At 30.0% G+C, this 11,100-nt stretch overlaps 1 protein-coding gene across 3 annotated transcripts; it reads left to right on the top strand.

Moving 5' to 3' along the window:
• Positions 1–3,727: 3,727 nt before the first annotated feature.
• Positions 3,728–10,933, top strand: Fipoq (F-box/LRR-repeat protein FipoQ). Of its 3 annotated transcripts, none has more exons than XM_083049416.1 (7): positions 3,728–4,478; positions 8,352–8,551; positions 8,838–9,112; positions 9,290–9,556; positions 9,883–10,252; positions 10,513–10,716; positions 10,798–10,933. In XM_083049416.1, exons 1-7 carry the CDS (start codon positions 4,365–4,367, stop codon positions 10,931–10,933), a joined length of 1,566 nt encoding a protein of 521 aa, XP_082905542.1. In that variant the 5' UTR covers positions 3,728–4,364. The 3 variants fall into 3 exon arrangements, with proteins under 3 accessions (XP_082905542.1, XP_082905544.1, XP_082905543.1); XM_083049418.1 differs by lacking the exon at positions 3,728–4,478 and adding an exon at positions 4,898–5,421; XM_083049417.1 differs by lacking the exon at positions 3,728–4,478 and adding an exon at positions 7,299–7,765.
• Positions 10,934–11,100: the final 167 nt, after the last annotated feature.

The raw sequence follows: 11,100 nt of genomic DNA, 5'->3' as shown, positions 1-11,100 counted from the left end.
ACAGAGAGGATACAGATCGCGTGATCTATCGTATCCTCTTGCTTCGAGAGATCGATAGGGGCGCTATTTTTTAAAAGGAGATAATTATTGTTCCTCGAAGACTGGGTTTCCCTCCGTCTCGATGAAATTTAAATACACTAGCGTTCTCCGCTTGCTTCTGGATATTCTCTTATTTAGAAATGCACGAAGATTGAACCGCGATTCACACAAAGACGATGGAAATTTTGATACCATCTTGGACAGTACGACGATCGCGGATGACCTCATATTCTCCTAAGCATCTTTCCTTACATTTACATAATTTTTTTATATCGCGGCTCTATATATACCCTATATATCCGCGGTATTATCTGGCGATAAAAGACTTATCCGATAACGACTGAGCGCAGATAACGCGCATTGAGTTTCTCGCGATTTGACAAACGCGGAAAACAACAACTCGTATTATCTCGTATATGTAACATATCTATTCTGAAAGAGAGAGACACCCGAGGTTACAGAGTGTTGGGATTGAAATTGTATTATACCATTGTGCCGGATATTTTATTTACATATCGTAACCGTGTAATGTCCTTTAACAATAGATAGCTATCGTTCGCGTGAGAGATTATATATAGTATATATAGTGTTATGCTTAATATACATTCCAACTATCCCAAATACATATCAACAATAATTCTCGATTTGTAACGGTGCGAATATAATGTTATCTATAACAGAGAAAACTGTCGAAGTAAAGCTGTGCCTATTGGCAGACCTTCTCAACTTGTGTTTTGATAAGCTCTCTTGAGAATAGATTAGAACAGTAGAATTCGTCGAACGAATAAATTTCAAAATAATAAATAAATAAATTGTTGAAATAACATTGTTTTTGTCCTCCTTCTCTCTTTTGTCCTCTTGTCTTCGTTTACACTTGAGATACGAGCGATTTAAATCGTTGATTAAAAAAATTTTAAACTCTTGTGTGTGCGTGTGTGTGTGTATATTTAAAATCTTTATAATATTATTTAAGAGATATATATATATATATATATATAAAATTAATATTTATCATTATTTAAAATGGATAGTTTTGAATATGAAATGTTGCAAAATAGTTGAAATAACTTTTGATAATTTAGAGGAATTTTAATTAAGAAAAGACATAAGTACTATTGCGTAATGTGTTATTTTAAAAAGTATTTGAAAAGAATCACCTTACAAGTAATTAAATTTGTTGTGTTATCAATATATTGTGTTATATATGAAATGATATCTACTGATTAATTCCACTTTTTAAGTGAAATGTGTGCATATAAAAATAATGAGAATGTGTGTGTGTGTGTGTGTGTGTGTGTGTATGTGTGCTTATAATAATGCACGAAGAATTTACATTTTATTATGATAATTGTGACAACATATATAATTTATTTTTATATAATCTATTAGTTTCATTAAGATAAATACTGGAAGAAATATGTAATAAAATAATGAAAAATTGCATATTTTATATACAAATTTTGTGAATTTCTTTAAAATTCTGATTATCTCAAATCTCAATTTATAATAAAATTTCACTCATTACAGGAAATGATGAAAGATCTAAAAAGTATATCTTTTTTATATATCATGTCTAATCTATTCAGCGTTGACATAACATTATCAAAATAACCTTCGATCGATTTCTTTAATTCTAAAATTCTAAAATTATTACCCAGTTATACATAATCACTTTCTCTTCGCGGGCGATAGTCGTAATTTTTGCAATTTACTAATCTTATCTATTTTGCGTCGATTATTTATTAGCCGCAGATAAAGAGAAAAGAAGCGTTATTGCAAAATGTATATGTATTAAATTCACAATCAAATGAGAGATAATAATTAGACGTTATTCTTTAGATGATTACAAATTCGCGTCAATAGATGTCATGAGCGAATACGCCATAAATCGTACCGGTATATAATGTTTATCAGTTTTCCAACTCATCGATTCGAAAACACTGAGATTTACATAATACCTTATTGTCCCAGTATACGATACCAAAACTTCTTCAGAGTATATTTTACAGGAGAGATAATGAAAGATACCAAACGTTCGCACAATCGATAATTCGATACATAAATTCTATGCAACCATGTTTCTTGCGTAACAATTCTTTTGTTGTAAAATCTTACAATAGATGGTTCATGTTATTTGTATCAAATGTTTATAGATAGTAATTAACTAAATATGTGAAGAAAATTTCAAAAAATGTGCGCGATGGAATTCTAAATATTAATTTTAATAAGAATTATTAGACATATCGTGCTTATTTGCAATGAAATTGATCAACACTAATGTACGCTTTAGACAAGCGTACATTATAATAAGGAGCCTGAACTTTCTATATTATATGTTTTCGAGACTACAGCTGCGAAAATTTGAAATCAAAATGTTTACAAGTGTATTTATTATATTCATGAATGGCTTAGAGAGTTCAACTATCTTGTAAGAAGAAGGTCGAAATATTTGCTATTTATATTTGGCGTACATAAAGACAAATATCTTTAATTATCTCATTAAATTTTATGCGGTTTAATAATATGATAACAGAAACTGTTAGCATCATTTTCAATCTTTAGATCATGATATCTGTATAACAATTACATACCTCGATTCATCTTGTTTAGCACGACTTTAATTAATCACGATGTGGACGGCAGGATGCCAAGGGTTTCTATTTGGATCTCGGTCAACGAGGAATTCGCCATTGATAATGCCGAATGTTTGATGTCCACACAATCTTCATGCAAGCCTAAAAAAAAAAAAATTATTAAAAGAATTCCCGAAACTTGCGAAGCAATTAATTATTTAAATATATTTTCCATGAGAATTTTTTTATCTTGAAGGAAAAGTAAACGCAGATGGAAAAATAAAAATTAGACAATGCCAATAAACTTGCATAAAAGTATTAAAATATAACTTTGAAAATCATGAATGTAAAAAAGATAAATTATAATTTCATCGATAGATTATACATATTTCCATGTTCCTTCTTTCTATCTTATAAAATAACTAACAATAAGAACAGTATACACTGAATGAATCATATTGCCAGCATCTATATTGCATCTTTTGGCAGCTTTCAGATTCTACGAGAGAAGATAAACATTTTAAAGAGTCGCAATAAATTTTTAAATACTGGACATCTTAACTTGATTTTTACATGATAAAATACATTTATGTGACGAAAAATATCAAATCTATTTACCGATTTAATTTTTCGCTTGTAATAAAACTTTTGACTTTTCTTTTCTATTACCTAGCTATATCTATATATTTCATATTTTGAAAAAATTTATGAAACGCGTATCATAAAACATCACAATATATTCAATGATGTAATCAAATATATTTAAGAGTTGTGATGAGACGTGTATGAGACGTGTATGAGAAAAAATTAACTAGCTCTGGCTAAAGTTATGAGCAAAATTTGTTAGTATGCTCATAAACAAAAGGAACGGATACGTGCTGCTGGTCCATTATCTTATTTCTGTGATGTAAAAGTACGTAAGACTTTCTCCTAAATCTAGCAGACCGTACATATATGAAAGATATAGGTTCTTCTCCTCGCTCGAATGATTCGCCTGCACGAAATGCGGAGCACTCCAGCGAGTCTATTTTCAGAAAGTTACAAGAGAGAAAGAGAGAGAGTAAGAGAGACAGAAAAACATAGGATTATTTTAGTTACAATTTTTCTCCTTCGATCTGCAGAACGCGGGTGGACGTCTACGCGAATATCACGACGATGACTGAGTATGGTACTTTTCGCCTATCGACAACGATCGCGTCTGTTCTCGAGTTAGATGAATGAAAAAGTGAATCAAAGTTAGAAATTATTCGAATTTAAGGAAATTTTTGTGACAGCGATTGCGAGACAGAAAACATTTACAAAATGTGAAAATATAAATTAATATGCTCGGCGATAGTGAAAAAATTATACGAAAATCGAAAACATGCATTTTTCCGATCGTAATATAATTTAAATAATATTTATGAAATTTCTTCTTTTAAAAATGTACAAATATGGATTTATGTATTTTTCTCTCAAGTGTCGTGTAGAGAGTTTTATGTAACAAGTGTGCACAGAGACTGTGATATCATCTCACGATTCTTTCTAAAATAATGTGTGCAAATTGCATTTGCCCTTTTACCGTTTGCATAATTAATAAAGCATCGGCAAACTTTTCTTATATATTGTACGCGTATTCGTTATTGCTAGGATGTTTTACAAAATAACAGCGTAAAAATTGTTCTCTGCTTCGCATTTTCGTTTTTCTTCCATTTGCAACTCATCTAAGGATCTCTTTTTAATCGATTGTCTCGTCTTCATAATTTCGTCGTCATGGATATGCGAAGAATGTCAAATTGGAATGTCCTGAGTGTGGAGGCTGCGTTGCAACAACTCAACGCATTCGAAGGAGATGATCCTGAGAGGATAATAAGACGTCCTAATACGGCAAGTGAACTTATTTTTGCAATATTTTAATGATCCATTTTAGCTCTCAGTAAGAACAGAAAGACAATGAAATTATTGCATCTATAACTTTACGAAACGATAAATTGCCTATTATAATGTAATATGTTAGAGTTATAAAATAAAAAAAATGTGTTGTATAAGTATCTCTTTTTATAAAAGTCTCCACCTAGTTATTCGCCCAGATTTGTTTCAAAGATAAAAATTTTGAAAATAATTCGCTCTTTATATTTGCGAGTTTTTCCACAAAAATACTCCAAGTCGTAGATTTAAAAAATTAAAGCATTAATGATTTTCAAAGTTATCAAATCTGAGTACGCAGTACAACTGCATCTTCGAATAAATGAAAAATCGATGTTGATTAATAAATAAATTTTTCCTTTATATTTTGGGAGGCAAATCTCATCCTCACTAATGTGCACATCATCACTCGGCGAATCCGATTCAGTCGTATTCGAATGAGAGAAAAATCTCGCGATGTCAATATCGGCACTTGCTCGTGCTTCTTTTTCTCACAGCGAGTGTCACATCAATGCGTCAGGGAATGTCAATAGGTCTTCCCATTCTGGCCTGTTGCCTACCTGTCTGTCTTTGCCTATCTTTATTTATAACTAATTAAAATAGACCCAGTTGTAAGTGCTGACTCTCCTAAGACGGTCAAACGGAGATCCGCTCGATAAATCGGGGCCAATTTTCAGTTCTCCAGCTCAAACTATCGTTACATTTTATCAGAGAATATAAACGCGAAAGTTTCGTGCGAGCAAAATTTTTTTATTTATAACAGTGCCTCGTGTGGTTCTCGTGTCGTTTTTGTTCGTAAGTTGCTTGAGCTCTAACAATGACTACTTGGACGCAACTAGCCGTGGAGCACGTCAGCGCAATATCCAAAGAAGAATTTAGCATAACACATCGAGGAAAATCGACGGTAACCTTGATTATCCAAGTTAATTATTACAATGTGTTTACAAAAAACCTATTTATTGTTTTTAAAGAAATTATAATTTTATTAAAATTATTAAATATTTATTAAAATTTTAAAGGAAAATAAGGAATTTTCTCTTAATGCTTTTAGAAAATTAGAAATTATTTTTATACTAGAACGATACATACACACACACACATAAGGAGAGGATAGGAATGTATCGGAGATTATACATTCGAACGTCGATTGTAAGTTTAATTAATAAAATCGTGATCTCCCCTTTAAATCAAGATTTAGTTTTATTCTAAATAAATTTATAATAAAATCATGGATATAAATCAATACTTTAATATTACAAACCGTGTTAGTTTCGTGCAACTTTTTAAGATTCCAATATACATATAGGTATATATACTTCATAAAAACACAATTTTTATTTCGTAAAATAATTTATTAATCGTTTAAGATTGATAGATTAATATCTATTTTCCTGTGATCGTGAATATAAATAAATATATCTTATACATTCCAAATATCTATTCTATAACTTCACAGCTGACTTATATTCTTTCCGAAAAAGATCTTTGAATTTTAGATATTATTCAATATTTTTTTGTTATCTCTATTTTATAATTGATAACATAAATATTTTATTGAGACAATCACGAGAGATATAAATTCTATTATAACAATTCAATGTCCCAATTAGAAAATAATTTAGTTTTTTAAATAATTACTTTTCTGAGTTCTTAATTTCATCGATACTTTAAACTTTAAAATTTAAACTTTAATTATAACGATATATGCGTAACCTGTTACTAGTAGCTCATTAAGTATATCACATTGCAATCATGCCAGTTATTACGCCGAAAGCCTATTAGAAATACTTTATTCCGCGCATAATCTATATTCTGTAAATATAAACGGATAAAAAAAAAATTAATTTAATATTTACTTAATAAACCAAACATTAAATTAAATATTAATTTAATATTTAATTTAATATTTGGTTTATTTTTTCCTTGTATTTCAGACAAGTGTAATAAACGTTTTTTGCAAATATATTATATATTTATATAAATATTATATTTATATTATATATTTTTACTGGAAAAACAAAACATATTTTCTCAAAAAATATACAAAATGTATTTGCAAAAAATTCTTTATTACACTTGTTAGAATGCGAAGGTGATAAATATTGAATTAATTATTTGATCTGATTATATTTATAGAAATTCGTATTTAGTACAATTAAGTTTATAATAATAATAATATATTTTACATTTTATAAAAAGAAAAAACCATAAATATTATATTTAATTCTAGTTTATTCAAATTATTTTAATTGTAATAAAAGCAAATGTATAGTAAAGTAAAAAACAAATTGTTTACAATTTTGAAAATCTTTTTCATTAGCGTGATATTTATGTGTTAAAAGTAAAGTAAATAAATAACTATCACACAACATGAAGAGAGAGAAATTTGGCATTCAATTCTATATTATTTAACATATGTACATGTAGTAGAAATTATAATATATACACATTAAAACATAAGAATTTGATAAAAATAAACCAATAAAAAATATGTCAAAAGAGATGATTATTTTTTCTGTTGGCAATTAAAGAGTTAGGATCTGAAAATTGCGTACAGTATGATCGAATAAAATCAGATGTTTTAAATTCGTAGGCTCTCTCTTTATCAATATAGGAAAAGAATTTCATTAAAAATATAAAATATTTGTATCCCGGCGTTTTGATGTAACCGGTGGGGTTTAAAATAAAATACAAGCAAGCCTTCCAAGTCGTATATTTAGGGCGACGCGCAAGCGCGATCCGATTAAAACCGCTGAAGACTGTAGTTTGAGCTTCCTCGAATTCTCCGCTTCGTGTCGGTTCTAATAGACTGTGTGTAATTGCAAATAATAATTTATCTCGTGTGTTTTCACTAAATAAAAAAATTTCTCATGTAAAACAAAAAAAAATTTTTAATGCGCAAATTAAAAATTCATATTTAACATTTAGTTTGTGAAAATCATGTTGAAATAAATCACGATATGGGATATAGTGATGTTTCTAATTAAAATAAAAATGTCCTCGAATTAAAAAGAGAGAGATCAGAAAATTAAACAGTATTTTTTATTAAAAAAGAAAAAATATACTTTCTATAAATTCACACGTAAAAAAATCATAATAAAAGTTATAAAGTAAAATAAACGGTTTTACTGTAATCTAACGTCAAAAAAAGCAGCACCATGGATCTCGGTGGTGTGGACGTTTGGGGTCAGATTGCCCTGGAAACGTCACAGATGTACGTTTCCGAGGGTGACGCTAAGAGTCGTACTGTAAGTTATTGTCAATTTCTTGAATCGATATGATTTTTAATTTGTCGCCAAATGGTGCGACGTAACAAAGTCCATTTATATGTTGGATTTCATAGAATTCGGTGTGTGTGTGTAGAGTGTAGATCATTATAGCAACATTTATAAACGGAATAACATATATAACATATAACTTCTATTATATTTTTTTTACTGAATTAATTTCTATTGAACTCATTTTTTTCAATATGTACTTACATAGAGATTTTTACAAAGAAAAATCAAACTCGATGTTAAAAAAAACTGATAAAAGTAGCTTGATTTAGTAAGAAGAAAAGAAGCTCGACGGATAGTATATCTCAAATTTAATCTATCTTGATATTGCGCCAACATCTAAATATCACGCGTCAATAATGCACAAAGATAGTGATATATATGTATGCGTAAAAATTTGTACAATTTAATCTGTGATAATATCCGATTATTTATTGTTTCGCAAATAATTCAATAATCGATCAACGATGTATTGTTAAAAGTTTCAAAAGCGCTCCATCAAAATGTATCCTATTGTTTATTATGCACTGATAATTATCTCTCTTTTTTTCTGCAGACAATAGAGAAGCTACCGGACAAAGTTCTTTTGAACATTTTTAGCTATCTGTCCCATCGTGAAATATGCATGATTGCTCGAATTTGTAAACGTTGGCGACAAATTGCGTATGACACGCGTCTCTGGAAGCACGTGTCTTTGAGACCAGAAATAAGCGGGCTTCACGTGAGCTCTCTGGAAAATTTGCTGCATTTAATCAGGTGACGCAAGTTCATAATACCCAATTCTCGCGTTTTTCAAGTATCTTTTGGCTTTCATACGCAAATTCTTTAGAGATGAAAAAAGTCCAATGTGCACAGAATAGAAGCAATAGGAGAAATAATTAATTTCAGAAGTAATACTTGGAGAGGTCATTGGTCTAATGTTTACTTTTGTCTAAAGAGTTCAATACGTAAATCAAAATTAAAGCTGTAAAAATATGTGAAATGTTACTATGTTTGTGAAGAAACATAAAAGTAATAAAATTTAACAATTTCATATTTACAGCGTACGCTTTGGACCTTCATTGAGATATATTGAATTACCAATAGAATTGATCACCCATACAGTTTTACACGAATTAGCTAATAAGTGTCCAAATCTAACACACATGTTACTGGATTTTTCTACTGCTATGCAACTGCACGATTTTTCGGAAATGCAAGCGTTTCCTACAAAATTGAGATACATGTGTATTTGTTTATCAGAGGTGATATTTCTTGAAGGATTCATGAGGAAGTGCTACAACTTCATAAACGGGTTGGAAATCCTTCATTTAATCGGTTGGTGATTAAAAATAAAATTGTATTTTATATTATCATGTGTGTATATACGTGTATACAATATCTCAATACTTTATGTATTAACACATATAGCCACAACTTACAAAGATCTAGAAATGTACTCTATTTAGGAATTACAAAGATTTTTTTTTTATTATAAAATCTATTATTCTCTAGGAACATATGAAAAAATGGAGGAAGAAGAAGAAGAAATTTATGAAGTAATTAATGTGCACAAACTCAAATCCGCGACGCCGAATTTGAGGGTAATCAATTTATACGGGATCAACTTTGTAGATGATTCGCATATCGACGCTTTCTCTTCTAATTGTATCCAACTAGAATGCTTAGCCGTGAATTTCTGTGCCAAAGTAACCGGTTCGACTATGAAAACTCTCTTCCAAAGAAGCAGAAGACTGATATGTCTTCTTATGCAAGGAACAAGTAAGATATTATTTCTCTCTATGTAATTAATGTTAAAAATCTATTTATATTATAATATATTTAAATATATATATTTCTTGCCTTGATTTTCTCTTTAAAAAATTCCTTTAATTAAATTTTAGAAATATAAGTTATTTCGCGGATATTCATTCAAGTCGGCTAATCTATCGCAAATTGTTCGTTTAATTAATTGTTCTGTTTACATAAGTCAAGAGATGAATTAAATTTTTTGTCACTCTTTAAAGAAATTATTATAATATATGTATTTTTTTATGTTATTAGCCAATTTATATATATATTTCAACTAAATATACACAATATTTTAGATCTCCAGAGTGAATATGTCATGCAAGTTGAGTGGGAAAAATCAAGCATTCAGGAACTCGACGTTACCGCTACCGATCTGTCAACGGAATGCTTAATTGATATGCTAACTAGGATTCCCAGCCTTCGCTTCTTGAGCGCTGGTCAACTGAATGGTTTCAATGACAGTGTACTCAAAGCATGGGCCGAGGTCGGAAACTCGCGAAACTTAATAGCGCTGGATTTGGATAGTTCCGATAATCTAAGTGACGATGCTTTGCATAAGTTTTTGTCGAAGCACGGTCATCAGCTGTACGGCCTTGCGCTGTCAGGCATGCCGCATATTACCGATCAGCTTTGGCAAAGTGTATTACCGATTCTCACCAATGCGAAGTGAGCATTTATAATTTCACTAATTTTGTGTAAATATACTCTACGACTGGAAATGTTAAACGTGACTTAATAATATTAAAAATAGCTGTAATCATATGTTTTATTTGATTGAATTTCCAATATGCACTCGTCACTTGTTTTCTTTATTCGTTACGACAATGAAAATTCCTTTTTGTCCCTGTTATTATGTTAACATTTCGTAATTTATGTTATTATTGGAATTTTAAAGATCCTGATATATATGAGTGTATATGTTTCAGAATACTTGTGATGGGAACTCAAGAAAGACTAGGTGTCAACATTCACGTGGATCAGCTGATGGATGCAATTGCTAATGATTGTCTAAATTTAGAGCGTCTAGAATTGAGATGGGATCCGGGAAACTTGCGATTTTCCGATAAAAGTCAAAAAGCTATTGATGTTTTACGTGTCAAATGCATTAAGTTAAGATGTTTAAGTTTAAGGTAAGATCAAAAAGAATAGAATTATAAAATAAAGTAACAATATGCATACATGAGAGAAATATGCTTCTGTTTGTTTTCCAGCGATGGGCGATACTGTGAAATCGTCAAAGCAAATTTCGAACGAGCTGACAGAATGACGGTCGTCAGGACAATTACTTGCTGCAGAGTATCGAATTATTATCTCTTGCAAAATTATAAGGATCTAATTTTTAATTGACGTGCTTTAATGATGAATTTTTGGATCGAGTTTTATTGCGTTGACGAATTTAAACGAATAAGTGCCCTTCGATTTCTTTGTTACAGTATTATATAATATAGATAACACTAGCGGGATAGATAAAAGGGGGGAGAAGATAAAGATAAAATTCATATTGTATAATAATA

Source organism: Prenolepis imparis, unplaced genomic scaffold (genome assembly GCF_030444845.1).
Source record: "Prenolepis imparis isolate NDT839.2.m4 unplaced genomic scaffold, iyPreImpa1.0 SCAF_11, whole genome shotgun sequence".
NCBI classification, from domain to species: domain Eukaryota; kingdom Metazoa; phylum Arthropoda; class Insecta; order Hymenoptera; family Formicidae; genus Prenolepis; species Prenolepis imparis.
Note: the sequence above shows the minus strand (reverse complement) of the source record. Positions and strands in the feature narration are given on the sequence as shown.

Excerpts from the sequence above, each read along its gene's own strand:
- Fipoq (XM_083049416.1), top strand. The coding sequence starts at position 4,365 with ATGGATATGCGAAGAATGTCAAATTGGAATGTCCTGAGTGTGGAGGCT. Across the intron at positions 4,479-8,351 it reads TAATAAGACGTCCTAATACG|ACAATAGAGAAGCTACCGGA; the intron begins GCAAGTGAACTT and ends TTTTTTCTGCAG. Across the intron at positions 9,557-9,882 it reads TCTTCTTATGCAAGGAACAA|ATCTCCAGAGTGAATATGTC; the intron begins GTAAGATATTAT and ends ACAATATTTTAG.